Raw genomic sequence first — 18,603 nt, 5'->3', positions numbered from 1 at the left:
CTTAACAGCAATCATCATCATGAAGTGATTCTGGGCAACGAGCTCAAACAGAACAGGAAATAAAAAAAATTCTTCAAAAGTGCATCAGCTCCAACCCTACAGGAATAGTACGTGTTTCAGCAATTAGTAAAAGTTACAGTAAGAGAAGAATCCTATTTTATTTGTATAGTTGAAAAGAATAATGCATATTTATTATTAAAAGGGGCCACAAGGCTGATTTAGCACTAGATTTTCAAGATGGTACAACCTAGAAAGAGATTAAGTTTGGGACTGCAAAATCCCAAGTCAAACTACAACGCTGTCCAGAAGCTCTCCCTCCAGAAAGGTTTTCAACTGAACACAGGCAGTAGTGCTTTGTTCTCTTACTGCAATAGAACAGAAAAAGCATTAGGTGAGAAACAGATGATCTATGACTACAGGTATAAGGACCGAGTAAGTTGAGAACCCCAACAGCAGGGAACACTCATACTGCGTAAGGACATGGGAAAAGACTAAATAGAGAGGCAAGGGTAAGACTGGCGAACAATTACACCACATTTGGAAAGTTTACTTCAATGTTCTGCAAATTCTTTCTGTAGGGATTGCCCTCAGCTGCTATGTCTTACCAAAGGTTAATCAAGCACACACCAACAGCTCACCTACAACAGCTTGGCTTTTTTGCCTGATTTGTTGGATGCATAGAGTTCACAATCTCCTTCTCAAAAGGCGTAACAATATTAAGACCAATGCTTTGAAGATTGGGGTACTGTAGAGCAGCTACTTTTGCCAAAGTCGAACGGGTTTAGAGTTCAATATAAATTCATGTCCATCATAACAACTGGAGTAGCAAAATATTCTGTTTAAAAAGTTCAGTTTCTAAAAATTCCTCATGATACATACACCATAAGCGCTCTCTTCCACTGAAGAGCAGTATTTTTCAGTCCACCAACTTAAGTTCGATTTAGCTTAACAGTTAGACCTAGGCAAGAGGCCTGATTCTCAGCTTTCCCATTTCTTGAGCTAAGTATATAATGCAACCAAATTACAGCTTGCCCAAATTAGAATAAGGATAGATATCTACATTTCCTCCCTATTAAACATAAAAACATGCGGACCAGTGAAAGCTTATGACACAATGTATATTACACTGGAATTAAAAAAAGAAAAAAAGGAAGAAGTCAGGCATTGGCATTAGTGCAGAAATACAAAGCAATTCCAGATGAGCAACCCTCAGACAAATAATTTTGGAGAGTATTCACAGAATTGAGAAGAGCCTGAGCTCAAAACACCAATTCAGTACCCTTCTTTTCATGCCAAGGTATGCTATCTTGCTTGAAAAGCAATTGCATTGAGGTAGTCATGAACTGCTGTTGAATATTAGGAACATTTTACCTTTTTCCACAATTCAAGATCTCAGACCTCATTCATTTGTTTTACATTTAGAAAGTAGGCTGTTAAGCTCACATGCAATTTAAGTATTCCACAGTGATTACTTAAATTGAATACACCTACAAATTTCTTCATTTTGATTTGCTCTACATCCTGATTTTTTAAGCCTATATGCACAATTTCTTCGACCTTTTACTTTCTTGCTCAAAAAAGACCATACGAGCAATGCACGTAGATCATTTAATACAAAATATTACAACTCTTTAAAAACTTCAAACAACAAAAATATTAAAGGATAGATATCACCACTTTGGGGAGAAAAACAAAGCTATAGAAAGCACGTCTACAAGCTCAAAATTTGGCAGCAAAAGATCATGTGTCATCTACAGCATCGGTATATAAATACCTCTCTGGCATGCCTAGTTTTGATGTTAGTATTCACATACTACTTTCCCAGGTTACTGACAATGCATTTATAGAAGCTTTATCTAACATTAATATCATCTAATTTAGTAAAAACTTCACTGTTAAATCTGGTTGGATATTATGAAACACGCTAGGCTATTTCCAGTACATATTTTCAAAGTTATTTACTTAAAGAACACAGCAGTAATTACAGGTCACTTTGTTGAATGACAGCACCTTATAGGACGTTCCATTTATTTAGTTATACTTTAATCTCTTCGTACAAACAAATCATCAGTAGGTTAGAATCAGACTTCAGACTTGTAGTTAGTTACTCTTTTAGTACCATGCTGTATTCCTTTTGATGAAAACGTATTACAGCAAGTATCAGTAATGACCAGTATGAAATCAAGGTTATTTTATGACTTCCATTACTTAAAGGTGCTTTACTTATTTTGAACATTGTTAGTCTTTATGGCCAAATTTTAGGCTCAATTTTTCTATGTCTACCTGAGGCTGATCTCCAGTTTTCAGTAAGAGAGTAAACAATTTCTTAGAAACTGTTGAAAGATGAAGCAAAGTCATTTGTCCACATAAATTTTTTTCTCCATTTTTATGTTAAAAAGATCTCATGGACACATACTGGAAGAAAGCTTGATGTTTAAATTTTTCTGACAGTTCTCTGAAATTGAGATCTCAGTTTGGGCCAAATTTGGGCATGGATAACAAACTTAGAAGCTACTGAAAAACTAATTAACATATCAGAGCAATTTAAGCAATGGCTTAAAGAATGACATTTAAATCATCCTAAAAATAAAAAAAAATATGCATAAATAAAAAGCCCTCTGAATAGAATTCTGTCAGAATCTCCAAAATACCAGAATTACTTTTATAGGTCCTTTGGACAATTAATACAAGAAAAACATGTTAAAAATGCAATTTTACATGAAAAAACACAGGTCTTAGAAAAACTAGCATCTCTCTATGACAACATACTTCTCTGTAAACTTAGAAAAGCAGTTGTCAAAGTCACTAAATCATTTAAAGCAGACACGTGTCCTTGTGACATTCCATTAAAAAAAGAAAAAAAAAAAAGAAGTCAAACATCCTGGTCAGATGTCACCTTCATTCATCTTCTACTACCAAAGAGACACTATTTAAATAAAACATTTGGTGTCTATGTTAGCACGACAGTGAAGCCACGATACTGTGTTTAACATGAGTCTGACGCTATGGCAATGAATATATTACTACAAATTTAGCAATACTGATTTCACCTAATACCACACAGGAGAAGAGAGTAATCATAAAGTAAGTTCTCCTGAAAAATAAATTAAAAAGCAGCCTCTTGAAACAACAGAGGATGTAGGGTTGACACTGGGATAGAAAGCTTAATTACTAGTCCAATGGTTAAGGCTCTAAGTACCACCTGATAGTTTCAAGCCAGTTATTCAGTTGATTCACCCAGCAGTGGGAGTCTTCACACTTGCAGCATCAAAAAAACAGAACAATCCCCATATAGAGGGATAATTCAACACACCCTTTTAATGCACAGGAGGACCCTTTAGAAAAGGACTATGGCAGTGCATTGGACCACTAGTTGTATTTTTTATTGCAACAAACTCAGTTTCCGAAATTCCCCATCCTATCACTTAGCAACAAAAAGGCAAAGTTCTTTTTAAGATCATGTTATTCACAAAAATGTTGATAAGATAGCTGAACTGACATTGTACTTTTTGCCAAAAATTTCCTCAAGTCCAACAGTCTTCAGAATTACAGAGTAAGCAAAGCTTCTTCCACTTTACTATTTCTGAAGTTAAGAAAAACATCAGAATACAGCCTTGATACACATCTCAGCAGCCCAACTGCATAGTGAAGCCCTATAATTATATGAAGCAGCAAAGATGGAGCTGAATAGGAGGCCAGCTACAAGATACCTAGCTTACAGGATTTACTGGGAAAAAGTATTATAAAGAGCATGAAGATTACAAAAACATCAAATAGAAATTGATTCACAGGACAGTAGTTCTGGACAACAGAAAACCACCACAAAATAACGGACAGCTTTCAAACTAGTTTTGTGAAGAGAAACCTGGGTATGTCTCCTTAGATCATTGAAAATGCCTACTCTCAAACTGAACCTGCCTTGTATGCTTTTGTTTTGTCTAAACTGGAGGGTTTAGCTGTGATGCATCAGAAGTGCAAGTACTCCAAAAACCCGAGAAGGAAAACTAAAGCCTTTTGCAGTCATTCCTCCACAATTTGAACTCGTTGACAAACAGCATCACTGGAAAATGTGAAAAGTTCTCTTTTCCTCATAAATAAAAATATACACTAGACTTTTTAGTTGCAATACAACAGCTTTTCTTAGATATTATTTTCATTACATACAACAGTGTACCTAAATATTTTTATGTAAAAAAAAAAATCCATCAATAACCCTGCCAGTATGGCAGAAATACCAACAAAGAAACCTTATATTAACATAAAGAACACTATTTTAAACCTTTATATTAGTTATTCCTATTAATTCTCTTTGTATGATCTGCCGCTAAGACGAAAAAAAGTATTAAGACATCAGAGTATCCCAGATGAAACTTACTACTACTTTTTCATTAGTAGTCATGTCTCTGCAGTTGTTAAGATCTCCAAGCTGGATACTTCTGGTGTGTGACATTTGAACACTACAATCAACGTGTGGTTGTACTTCCAAAACAGAATGCCTTTTATTGTCTACAAGAGTTCATTCACCTGACTGATAGTAGGGATCACTACAGTGAGCTAGCATATTTTTGGAAGAACAACAAAAATATACTGTGTTTACATGATTGTCTGTGGTTTAATATTTGAAATGAGAATAAATTGAACTATTTTACATCTGAAAGTGATTCATGTCTCCCTAGTGTCAAAGTGTATTACAAGTCTTATGCTACACTAAAAGAAGGGCACCGTTTCGTATTTCAAACATTCTTTTGCAAATAAAACCTAGATGTGCTTTATGCTCAGAAAAACTAGCAGCTTTAGATGCATGAAATTCCACAGACATTTTCACACTTATTTTCTATGCAGTTGCATATGCTGCATCTCTTCTGGCAAGATGCTAAAAATTAAAGATTTTGGATTTTCAATTAAAAAATATATTGAGGAGGAAAAACAAGGATGAAAAAATCAGCATGGAAAAAAAAAATCAGCAAGCAGAAGATAAGCATGAGAAAGGGAGAGAGCTATGGAAGAATCTGTCCAAAAAACTCAAGGGAAGTGAAGAGTTTGAGAGTAGTACAGAAACTAACAAAGTATCATTTCAGGTACTTGAAGAATGAAAAAAGGAAGTAGCTTTTAAAAACAAACACTAAACAAAGCGGGTAAATCAGTCATCTGGAGGGCAGCTAAAGGGTAACTGCAAAAGTCAAATAGGATTCAAGGCTGACAGTAGAGAAGAGGGAAACTTCCAGGGTCTTTTTCAATGCTATTTTCAGCATTTGACAACACCCCAGAAAAGAAATAAATAAAGAATTAGGAATTCAATACAAGTCTCAAAAAAGGCAACGTTAAATAAGAACCGAACAGAACTGTTAAGTGACAGCAGAAAACAGAGACAGAAGATAAAGACAGAGAAAGGCACATACCATACTATAGGGCTGAAGAGAAAAACCCACTGTAAACAAAGTCATAAGAACAAAGGAAACTACACAGGGAAGAGAAAGGTTAGAACTCTGCAAGATACCAAAAATAGGATCAGAAGGGAGTTATTTTAAACGCTGTACATTGCAAGTCACATTAAAGATAATTAAGCCCAACATCCAAACAAGTATTTCATCATTTTGTTCATGTTTTCTAATGGAAGGTTGCCATGACAACAAATGCAACAAGAACTTTGTTCTGAAAAACCAACGCATTTTATGTTTAACTATTAGATATAACTGTCTTAAAAATGTTTTCAAGACTAGTAAATCTTTATTTATAGAGGCATTGTATGTTCTACCTAGCTCTACTGAAAGTAGATAGGAAATAATTACTAGGTTATTACCCACTATATCTCAAGAAGCAGCTATGCTTGCTGCTTTTTTTAATTTTTTTTTTATTATAAAATCAGATGTCAGACTGTGTAAAAAATCTGAAATTCAATAGCACGATGAAGAGAGATAAAGAAGAAAACCAGAAATATTAACGATTCTGTTGAGACTTCACCAATTCATAAGCAACAGCACTTTCCAAACACGCAGCCACAAGTCAAACCCCACAGCCACAAAAAGCATTCCTTGACTGCCATCTAGCCTCCAGTAATGAAACTGAACCAAGGGGAAGCATTTTGACCATCTTTCTGCAAAATTCCAGCAAAATTTAAGAACTTTTTTTTTTTAAATAGGCAGATGCTTTTAAGTAGAAAGTTTCCATTTCACTATAGAGCACAATAGAAAGCCATCGGCAGTAAGCATAAATAGTAACATAGAAGTAGCAGAGGCTGAGGAAAAGCAGTTCTTTCTACTCATTGCTTCCAGCCTGTTTTCAGAAAAAGTCTACTGATATCAGTTGTCCAGCATTACTTTTACAGTTTACCTACAAATAATGGGGCATTTTACACTATAAAGCAGTATGTAATTGCTACAGATACTCTTAACTGGCAAAAATAATTGTGAATGATTCTCACACCACTGACTTGCACTTGTATTAATAGCATGAGGTTCAGCTTAAAGAAAAATAGGGAGGCTTCAAATGACTCCCAGCTGAGAAAGGAACCAAACCATAACCTCAACATTCAGAGGAACACCACGGGCAGGGCTGCTACCAGGAGATCAGTTAAGTTTCCTCTGTGTAGTAGATTTTAATTATACCCTAGCTAGGTTTTTGGGGTAATCTGAATACGACTTGTTACACAGCATTAATGTGTTCTATTCTTATACAGTCAGCTTAATAAACTTGTTTCTAATTAAAAACAAAACAATCCTCAAATATCTCCTAACTAGTTTCGAGTAATTCTATTTTGACCCATCTCTAAGTGAACTGCTAAGAACGCAGGAAGTGTCCTGTCACTTACTTGCACTGTTGCAAAAGTATATTCTCACTACATTATCCTGATACATTTCAACAGTGTGAGCCAGTAACACCAAAAAAACTGAAGTGCTGTTTACTCAGAACCACCTCATATGTGGAAAAATGGCACTTCATTAAATTTCCAGTCTCAAGAAGGATGACAATTAGAGTTATAAGGTGATATCAAATTGCAGTTAGTATCAATATGGTCCGAATGCAACGTTAAGTGTTCTTGAAAAGAAAAGTTAAAGTGCATCCCATATTTAGAACTATGGGGACAGTAAGGCTGAAACTGGGTGTACACATTTCATCCAGAGGGACTAAAGCTGTGTGTACTACAAAAACAATTGACCTCAACACGTATAAGACGCTGCCGCTCCCCTAAATTTCTGATGCTTCGCAACACAAAATAATTTGGAAAAAGATTCAACACCAACATCCCTATAACTTGTTAGGACACAATTTTAGGTAAAAAGGAAAAGTAAAAGGAAACTGTGTGCCAATCTAAGTGTTTTTAATCAAGTTATCTGTAAAATATTCAGAAACCCAGTTAGATGGGTTAGATGTATGTCTCAATTTGTTTTACATATTTTTTTAAAAAATGCTTTCCTTGTTTATACTGATAACGCCGAAAAATACTCCAACTCTAAGACTACTGTTCTCTTTGGGCACATGTTTACCTACTCACTACGGTTTGAAGATTTCCTAGGAGTAAGGAAAACAACGCGTGAGCCTTAAAAATTCAGCAAAACAGTTAGATGAAGTACACTAGAGTAATTCTGAAGTCCTTCTGTTATTGAAAAGTAATGCTACTTGGTAGAATAAAGAAAAAACGTTGATAAGGAATAGCTATAAACTCACATTAAAATGTAACACTGGATATGCAGTTACCAACTCATACAGGAAACGCCACTTATAAGCTTATGAAATAAAAGAAGTGCTAACTTCTACCAGTATTTATTCTCCTATTTCACACAACACATCAGCTGCTGCTCTCTCCCTCTCTCCACCATACAAATTCAAAGCCGTCATTAACGGCTACCACAAATGAAACACAGGAGCGTAAGTGAAGTTGCCTTACTCGATTTTACCAGCCGAAACAGCAGGAGATTTACTGTGTCAGTTGTGAATTGAGCAGCTCTCAAAGGCATATATGCTTTCCCATCCCAAAGGAAAAAAAGTAATTTGCCATAAAAGCTTGTTCACAAAACGTCATGCCTCTCAAACCAACATCACAAGAGGTTTGTGCACTGTAATACAGTCATATAACCTCTTAATTATATTTGACAGCAGGGACACGTACATCACACAAAACAGACAGAAATGCCATCTCATTAAGTAATTCAGTTTCTCACTACCTCCCATTGCTGTAATAGTCAAGCTCTGAAGTTGAAGACTAGAGCAGTAGTGGGAGGGTAGATGATGGCTATTTTCACTCTGAAGGCGGTACTTCTGAAATCAGTCTCTTTCATGACATTTCCTTTCTCTGCCATGAGCAGAAAACCATCTGCCAGCAAACTCTGCCGAAAGAATGGTTCGGGAACCCTGCTAACAGAACATACTGAACAAGTTCGTACTCTTAGTTCTGTATTAAGACAAGTAATAATACAGACTGAGTTCTATATAGCGGTTACACATTTTTCTACTAAAAGCTTAATCAAGGATGCTCTCCCACTAATTTAATATGTCCACAAATATTATCTGTTCATAATGGAGACTAAATGCAAAAAGGTGACACTGACTTTTGAGGCTTTGAAATCAGAAACAAGCAGTCTAATGGTTTTCCAAATACAAATTTTTAAGCATAACTGAAAGTTTTTAGAAACTGAGGATATGAAAAACAAATGCCAGAGATTTCTATACTTGTAAAAGTGGAAAAATTAAAGCAATTATATCGAGCTAATGAAAACTATGACGTTAGAACAGTACAATTCATGTGAGCCAGCGTCATTTTTGTCAGATTCTGGAACATGGCATTAAGATGTCAGGACGAGAGCACGGAACTTTGACATGACCTTACCAGCTTCAACAGAGGTTACCAGCAACACCAGCTTCAGATAAGTGGCAGACAGATGCATGCCAATGAAAAACACCTTTCAAGGCTGACACCTGTATTAGATTCCACTCCCAGAATCACTGTATTTCTGAGCAGGAAGTTTGAACCACTTCATAAATTTTAGAAAACAGAGTAAGTCAAAGCTCTTTCACATGGCAATCCTAAGCAGAAATAGCAGCTTACCAAGAGAATGTATTTCCAAGAAATCCTTTTATAATCACAAGTAAAATTCAGACATGGTGTTTGCCATTTTCTAGAATGCATCAGTAAAAGCTAAAAATCTCACAGAAGACTTCCTGGGCTACTCCGATGTCTCTTGCCAAGAAAAATATTGGCTTACACACCCAAAAGTCAGGCTTTCAGGTAAAGGAGTGTGAAGGACCAATGAATTATTCAATCTGTCCTGCAGGACAGGATTTCTTTGGTGATTAATGCAACAAATCATAGAATCATTAAGGTTGGAAGAGACCTCTAAGATCATCGAGTCCAACCGTCAACCCAACACCACCATGCCCACTAAACCATGTCCCTAAGCGCCTCATCTACACGTCTTTTAAATACCTCCAGGGATGGGGACTCAACCACTTCCCTGGGCAGCCTCTTCCAATGTTTAACCACTCTTTCAGTAAAGACATTTTTCCTCACGTCCAATCTAAACCTCCCCTGGTGCAACTTGAGGCCATTTCCTCTCATCCTATCGCTAGTTACTTGGGAGAAGAGACCAACACCCACCTTGCTACAACCTCCTTCCAGGTAGTTGTAGAGAGTGATGAGGTCTCCCCTCAGCCTCCTCTTCTCCAGGCTAAACAGTCCCAGTTCCCTCAGCCGCTCCTCATAAGACTTGTCCTCTAGACCCTTCACGAGCTTCGTCACCCTTCTCTGGACACGCTCTAACACCTCAACATCCTTCTTGTAGTGAGGGGCCCAAAACTGAACACAGTATTCGAGGTGCGGCCTCACCAGGGCCGAGTACAGGGGCACGATCACTTCCCTACTCCTGCTGGCCACACTAGTTCTGATACAGGCCAGGATGCCATTGGCCTTCTTGGCCACCTGGGCACACTGCCGGCTCATATTCAGCTGGCTGTCGACCAGCACCCCCAGGTCCTTTTCTGCCGGGCAGCTTTCCAGCCACTCTTCCCCAAGCCTGTAGCGCTGCATGGGGTTGTTGTGACCCAAGTGCAGGACCCGGCACTTGGCCTTGTTGAATCTCATACAGTTGGCCTGGGCCCAACGATCCAGCCTGTCCAGGTCCCTCTGCAGAGCCTTCCTACCCTCGAGCAGATCAACACTCCCACCCAACTTGGTGTCATCTGCAAACTTACTGAGGGTGCACTCGATCCCCTCGTCCAGATCATCGATAAAGATATTGAACAAGACCGGCCCCAGTACTGAGCCCTGGGGAACACCGCTTGTGACCGGCCGCCAACTGGATTTAACTCCTTTCACCACAACTCTCTGGGCCCGGCCGTCCAGCCAGTTTTTGACCCAGCGCAGAGTACACCTGTCTAAGCCGTAAGCCGCCAGCTTCTCTAGGAGAATGCTGTGGGAGACGGTGTCAAAGGCTTTACTGAAGCCCAGGTAGACCACATCCACAGCCTTTCCCTCACCCACTAGGCGGGTCACCTGGTCATAGAAGGAGACCAGGTTGGTCAAGCAGGACCTGCCTCTCATGAACCCATGCTGGCTGGGCCTGATCCCTTGGTTGTCCCGCTCATGCCTTGTGAGCGCCCTCAAGATGAACCGCTCCATAATCTTCCCCAGCACCGAGGTCAGGCTGACAGGCCTGTAGTTCCCCGGATCCTCTTTCTGGCCCTTCTTGTAGATGGGCGTCACATTGGCAAGCCTCCAGTCATCCAGGACCTCCCCCGTTAACCAGGACTGCTGATAGATGATGGAGAGTGGCTTGGCAAGTTCCTCCACCAGCTCCCTCAGCACTCTCGGGTGGATCCCATCCAGCCCCATAGACTTGTGAGCATCCAGGTGGTGTAGCAGGTCATTAACTGCTTCCTCTTGGATTACGGGGGGTTTATCCTGCTCATCGTCCCTGTCTTGCAGCTCAGGGGGCTGAGTACCCTGAGGATAACTGGTCTGCCTGTTAAAGACTGAGGCAAAGAAGGCATTGAGTACCTCAGCCTTTTCCTCATCCTCGGTGACAATGTTCCCCCCAGCATCCAATAAAGGATGGAGATTCTCCTTGGCTCTCTTCTTGTCATTAATATATTTGTAAAAACTTTTTTTGTTGTCTCTAACGACAGCGGCCAGATTGCGTTCTAGCTGGGCTTTTGCCTTTCTCATTTCCTCTCTGCATGACCTAACGAGATCCCTGTACTCTTCTTGAGTTGCCTGCCCCTTCTTCCACAAGTGGTAAACTCTCCTTTTTTTCCTGAGTCCCAGCAAGAGCTCCCCGTTCAGCCAGGCCGGTCTGAAAAGTCTCTGAGCAGAAGAAGAAAATATGGAACTCCATACTGCCATTCCACATTAGTGATGCTATGTGCTATACAGCTCTGTCCATAAAAAATGGTTTCCAGTATGCTGGGCACAGAGGGAAATGTAGAAGGAGGTACAATACAAATTGCAAATATCTGGCACCCTCTGGGTTTGCTCTTAGTCACTTCCCAGGAGGTTCACAGATACTTTTTTGTTTTCTACAGTGTGTCCACACCCAGTTAGACAGATATGCCACTGAGAATTTCAATTATTGCCCATACAGATCTACACGTCTCCATCAGATGATTTCTGAAATGCCTTTATCATTGGTTTGTTTGAATACTTTCTAGGTAACAGGTAGATAAAATTACCTCCCCCTACACTGGTATTACATTCTCACAGACAGTCTCATTACTCTGACATACTAATGAATTCAAATATCTATTTACATACCTATAGGGATAGATTGCCCAGTTTCCTCCTCTGTGGTCCAGTTACCTCACAACAGTGGCCAGATAAACTTGGCAGCAGCAAGAAAGACTAAAACGTCTGGGGTCTCACAGGCTTGTTAGGCAGCATTTTCAGGTGGAACCAACTACTTCAAAATCCAAATTACTCTAATATAGGTATGACAAGATTCCCCAAGCCTAGAGCCATCATACTTAAATATTGTTATACCACAGGAATAATGCCTTCTCCTTCCTTTCAACCTCACTCCCTCACTAAAGTACTGGGCATCTAGTCATGTAATTAGTTGTCACTATACCAAATTCTCTAGCAAAGAAATAAATTTTTAAAAAAAATCTAACCACAAACAAAATTAGAAGTGTGTATTTATTAATGTCACAATGAATTCAAGTCAGAATGGCACCGACTGAGGTGAAACCATCCTTTGGTTTCAGGCACAGAACAAAGTCAGACCCTTCTTCAGGAAGTGCCCAATTGAAGTACACAAACTACTTTAAGGAAGCATCATAGGAGCACACAATGCAATTAATTCTCTGTATTAGCTTAACCTTTTGTTAGCCAGAAGACAAGTATCCTAACAAAGGAGGAAATGCAATTAGTCAACACTGTTCATTTGAGTACAGGCTGTCAAAAAAGATACAAGTGTCTTTTTTTTAATGCTGTCCTCTGCTTTGAGAAAGATCTTTATTGGTCTTTGCTGAACCACAAATATATCAATAAAGTAACACATACTGATGATAATACCAAGTTTTACTATTCATTTTTAATTCATCCATTATTCTAAAAACAGACAAGTAAGGCTCCATAAGACTCACTCAAGGTCGCAAAGTGTGGCAGATCAGCAGTTGGAATATCTTTACTCATAGATCATTGAACTATTTTCTAAACTAATAGCAAGTACACTCAATCTATCGGTGAACAAAAATATTCGGTTGATTCTGTCTCTTATTGGGGAAAAAAAAAGAAAGAGCTGAATGGCGTGCAAGTCTTTCCTGACTGGAACATCTTCGCTAATGGAGGATTTTAGTATCAACTTGCAGACAGAAAAGCAAATACAAGAATGGGGAGGAAAAAAGCCTTAGATGTTGGAAATCTAGGGGTTTCAGTAATGGCTTATGTAAAGATACTATGAAAACCTAAATAAATTTAAGAGTCTTTGTTTCAATAATAGAATTGTATGTATATATTCTTTCATATGAAAATGCAGATTTGACATCAAAGCAGTTATTTTTTTTAACTTTTCTTTTACATTTACCTTCAGCATCTTAAAATCTTAAAGACACTTCACTTGCAACATGAAAAGCAGAAAAAAAGAATCAAATTTCAACTAGCTCATTAGATGGAAACTGCTTTTTATGTGTGCTTCTTGTAACTAGCTTGCACCTGAAGGGCTCATTTCAAGGCTGCTTTTTTTAGAAAGTTATAGCAAAAAAAGTCTGTGTCAAGAAAAGATACATACTTAGTTTCACTACACCCTGTTAAACGGATGAAAATGAAGCATAAGACCTTCTGAATACTCTGTACTGTATGCCTCAATAAATCAACCGTTGCTTCTTATGAAAAACTTCATGAGAATGCAACTCATTTTCAGTATATTACTTAAATTGTGTTCAAGTCTGTAAACATTGCTTTTAATTCAGAAAGATTTTGTGCTGAAAATGCTTCCAGCGGCTGTTATATAGTGCTGCTAGCACAGTATGGAGACTCAGTATTTACCTGTTTGGAATTAGCATTGTACTGTTTCTGAAATAATTTCAGCACTTCTATCGTAGTATTACATAGTTCCATCAAAAAAAACCACACTGGGCAAGAGGTATCTTGTCTCAAATGGTAACCTCTTAGGGATTCACACTTCATAAAAGTTTCCCAAATACTACTTTAAAAAACAATCCTTATATATCTGAATAGCTGGTTTATTCCATACTTTTACGTTATCTTAAGCTTACTTGCGCTTGTATTTTTCTTACAACCATAACAAGAGAGTCCAAAACTTAAAAAGTCCAGCTTCTCATAGAACAAGAACTATGGCTTTGGCATTAACCTCCTGAAGAAAATGTACAACTAAAGAAAGGAAGATGGGTAGAAAACAATACCTAGAACACTTCACTCTACAGAAGTAAATGTATCAGGAATACACACATTACAAGTCTGAATTCACATAATAAATTACCCATTTGAGAAATCAAACTAGCAATTTAAAGCTTACTATAAAGTCATTTTGAGAAGTGAATTATTAAAAAAAATTAAGGTAATTAACACCAAATTACTTGTAAATAAATTACTGTAAGAAATTAGTGATCGAACTAAACAATGCTATTTTAGCAAGCTTATTTTCTCTTTCTCTGAGAAGTAGAACATACTTCAGCATATTTCACTGTGAGTACCTATGCCCCTCAAACCAGAAAGCATTCTGCCCAGTCTCAAAAACTAATTCAAAATTGCCCTTTCCCAAGTTTCAATCACAAAGGGAAAAAAAATAACAAAATAAAAAAAATCTTTCAAAAATTTCCTAGGAAGAAGAAAAAAATATAACTATTTCACACTCCAGCTAAAATTCTGGCCACGTGTCAATAAATGACAAAATAGATTCATTCCAATGAGATCCAGATTTCATCCCAAGAGCAATTAAATTCTCAGCAAAGCAGCTAAAACCCAGCTGTCTCTTCAAGCCAGATTTCAATTATTCCATAATCCTATATCCTTATAATTACATCAATGCTCACTCTGTATATACACAAAATACTGGCTTTATTTATTTCAGTAAAAATTAACATAGCACAAACATTCATATTGTTACTAGGTCCTACAGTAAAAAGGGGTCAGAGGACTCGATCTCTTTTGTCTTTTTCTAAGATAAGGTCTTGATATGACCTGATAATAGAGAGAACACTCATAAAAGTTTCCTGTCTAAACCTACTTGCCCAAATGAAATCGCTTTTAAAAGAGAAAAAAAAAAACAAAAAACAACACAACACACCACAACAACTTGTTCTCTAGAGAGTATTAAAGAAGCCAAAGCTACTGGAATATTTTCAGTTTGAATTTTTACTTCTCGCAAACTATTATGCACTAGAATAGTGTAGTGTCTTTAAAAAAAGCACATACCTCAGAACAAAACACACAATTAGAACTGTATTATCTATCCTGTTATTGGTGTAAATAAGAACTTCGACTTTCCAAAAATATTCAAAGCTTCACTCTGAACAAACACGTATTAAAACTTATGTTTCTCATGTGTCTACTTAATACAATGGACAGGAGAAAACAAAACAGCTCAAACCTTGCTACAGCAAGAGTGCTTCATTATTGGTTAAGCAGAGGAGCAATGAGGCTCCAGTTAGGATGCATGCTTTAGGCTACATTGTTTATATGTATGTTGAACAGTATTTCCAGACAAAAATTAATGAAAGCAAAAGTGTAGCAAGGTTGATCTACTAGACTGTAGCCCAGGTTCTCATTCCAAGAAATAGGAGAACACACATTTACGTTTCCTGCACTCTGAAGTAAAATGACTTCAGTCCTAAGCAGCTATTTCAAAGATCATTGTAGAAATCAGACATTCAGTCCTTCAGATGTGTAACTACCAGACTTCTACTGAGGCAATGCTAACTCTCTCAGCTGCTAACTGAATAGGCACAAGCAAGCAAAATACTAATACAATCTCCCCCTCCAACGAAACAGAATTCATCTAAGAACTAAGAACTCTTAAAAATCTTGATTTCAGCTTGGGTCTGTAAATTGACCAGTTTGTTTTTTGTTTAATGAAGACAGTTATATTACAATCATGATCCCAATTCAAACCTAGAGACACAACAGTGTGTAGATCCACATTAAGGTTTGTTGTTTGGGTTTTCGTTTTGGTTCCCCCCCCCCCCCCCCTTTCTTTTGTAATCTAACTCAATTTTGTTTGCAAGGCTTTTTTGTTTTTAAATAATTGTAATCTAAGATTCTTTTATAACTACTCACTCAGTGGCAGTAAAATGAAGAGACATTTTAATTATAACCCTTAACTTGGTCCCTGACCTAAAGCAATCTAGCAACAGAATTGATGAAAGCCTGTATTAAAAAAAACAACCCAAAACAAATAACCAAAAAAAACACCAACAAACTACAAACAAAACACAGCAAAAGTTATACCTCACATTGCTGAGCAGCTTTCTGCCATGAAACAGTAAAGCAGCTAGGTGGTGTTAAAGTAGGTAGCTGAAACACACGACATGAGCAAACAGTACAGCTACATGTTAAATGAGAATACATATAGACAAATACTGTCTATGTTGTTAATTTAAAGAGCCATCACAACTGCTCTGCTAAGCATCAGTCTTCTCACACAGAATTGAGCAGAAGTAGCATCAGTGATTTGGTGCTTAGCAGCAAAGACCAATTGTTGAAAGGAGTATAAGGAACACCAATTAAATGAACACTTAAAAACTTGAAGGGAGTTCAATTCTTAGAATGTTAACCAATTGATTTGTTGCCTCCAAAACCAGAAGTGAAACAAAAGTAGGGATAGTGGAATAAATTATTTTCTGTTACACATTAGAGAATAAAAACATTTTCATCCTGACAAGGTCTCAAAAAAAAAAAAAAGCATGTCCTACTTCGCTGTAAGTCCCCATGGCATCGTTTTATGAGAAGTTATTTAGATTTGTGTAATGTTTAAACCTCTAACACTGGATTGCACATTTTCTCCATAGCTGTTGGCTCAGTTAGTGAAGAACAGAAGGGTTGTCCTAAGAGGCCAAATTTCCGCCCCCCCCCCCCCCCCGTCCTTAAAACCAAGCTCTACTGAGGCCAGCAAAGATATCTGCTTTTATTCTCCCAAAAAAGGAACAAAAAGATTGAGTAACCAGCAAGCTCCTTTCATTGTCTTCCTATTCTGGCTGCCATTCCAGAAGCCTAACTAAAATCCCCTCTGCAACAGTTGCCTTTTCAAAAATGGTCAAAACACTCCTAATCTAAGATTACCCAGTAAAACCTGCACTGCCATCTATAGAAAAGTTTAGGAAAAGCATTTAATATTTGTTGATACTAAGGATGATACAGCTTAGAAGACTAACAATACAACAGCAGGATGGAAATAAATAATAATAAAAAAGGTGAATTTTGCACTAAACACTACCAATTACTCACCATCTAATTACCTGAATTGTTATTCAGCTATATTGCTTCTATTCACCCCAGCCTGATGCCACAGAAACTCCAGAACTAACCATCTGCTTTGGAGATTTCCCTGGAAATATTAATTCCAAGGGGCAGTCAGGCTGGCATTAGCTCAAGCACTCAAAATTCTTAAATTTGACTCTTATCAATTGGACTTTGACACAAAGATATTAACTGCTTTTACCCTCACCATTATCTGCATAATAAATTGACAGTGGTGACACAGTGCCTAACATGCCTGAACACATGAAGCATGACACATTGATTATACCAAATTCTTTCTGTTAGAAGTTCTGACTGTTAGTATCATGTTAATAAAATCTGAGTTGCTTAATTCAAAAGACTGTTCGATAAATGAATATGAAATGAAAAGGGATGAAGGACAGGCAGACAATATTTTCCTCAAGCCCACCGAAATCCCAAAGTTGGCTCCCTGACCTCAGCTGGAGGGTCACAGCACCGCAACAACTCTCCATCCATTCTTTACATTGAATGATGTTTCTTGCGGATCAGTTATAAGTTTAGCAATAAGAAAAAGGTTGTTACGCATCTTGTGTATCGCATTTGAGACATACAAAGAGTCCTGCTACAGTGAGCTACAGTCAGGCATCTACCTTAAAGATTCTATGCTTGAACAAACTGAAAAATCAAAATAAACTTCGGTTCAAAAGGGTCCTATATGTATACAGTATAGAAACAAGACGACGGAAGAAGTCAGATAGGCAATAGCTATTTTCTTGCTTTTTCACTCCTAGGTTTAGAGATTGGTAGGAGATATTTAACCTATCGTTTGCAGGAATCAATTCTTTTATTCTTTTATTCTTTGTGAGCACTACCAGGAGATTGCATAAGGAAGGACCTGTTCTGTCCTAACTTGAGAAGGGGGGGGGGGGGGGGGAAATGTATGTAAACAGCCTAATCAAGGTCACCTGTCCAGAAACAGGAGTTCCTAAACAAGAAGTTTCAAAAACCTATCAACTACAGAGGAAAGAGGAAACAATTATCAAGTAAAAAATACGTTAATTCTGTTTTTAAGATATACTTAATAAGCAATAAACTCAGAACACTATAATTATGCAAGTTATGCATATAAATACATACTATGCTGTTCATTTCTGAAGATTCGTAACTTCCACATGGATGGACACTTCCAATAGGTTCCAACCCTTCTTCATCCCACATATATGTGCCATCAGAGCTGTCAGATGGAGAAAGCTCAAAAGAGGACCCAGCTCTGTAATTTATCTCTGGAGAAATCACATTCTCAGCAGTATGCTTCGTGCTGCCGCTGTTGTCATCCACTGCTTAAAGAAAACAGGAATAGTCAAGATTCCAAAAACAATCCAATATGCCAAAAATAAACATTAAGATGTGTATTATTGGTGCATTAACTTTTCTGAAACTGTACCGTAACAGAAATATTTGAAAGCATTCTACAGTATTGTTCACTCATTCTAGAGGGGAAAAATGCTTAAGCTGGTTTGGTAGTTACAACTAAGTATCCTTCCAACCTACATTTTTGCTAGCCTTTTACACTGCACTAATTCACTCATCGTGAAAGCTACTTTCTAGAATTCTGTATCTTTTTAACATATTAGAAGGTGGGTCCAAAATTAGATCCTTTGGATCAAATCTTTCAACTGTAACTTCTCTCAAAACAAGCGTGTACTATGAGAAGCCCA

The 18,603-nt window shown here is 37.7% G+C and overlaps 1 protein-coding gene across 6 annotated transcripts in view; it reads right to left on the bottom strand.

Moving 5' to 3' along the window:
- CCSER2 (coiled-coil serine rich protein 2) overlaps window positions 1-18,603 on the bottom strand; it is an 80,100-nt gene that overhangs the window by 43,819 nt on the left and 17,678 nt on the right. For 5 of the 6 annotated variants that reach the window (XM_076338280.1, XM_076338279.1, XM_076338284.1 and 2 more), the window contains one exon: window positions 18,023-18,225. In XM_076338280.1, coding sequence (XP_076194395.1) covers window positions 18,023-18,225 — 203 coding nt within the window. The remainder of the gene's footprint in view (window positions 1-18,022; window positions 18,226-18,603) is intronic. The other variant, XM_076338282.1, reaches the window with a different exon arrangement.

Source organism: Aptenodytes patagonicus, chromosome 5 (assembly GCF_965638725.1).
Source record: "Aptenodytes patagonicus chromosome 5, bAptPat1.pri.cur, whole genome shotgun sequence".
NCBI lineage: Eukaryota > Metazoa > Chordata > Aves > Sphenisciformes > Spheniscidae > Aptenodytes > Aptenodytes patagonicus.
The sequence above is the reverse complement of the archived record's forward strand: the minus strand, read 5'-3'. Positions and strand labels throughout refer to the sequence as shown.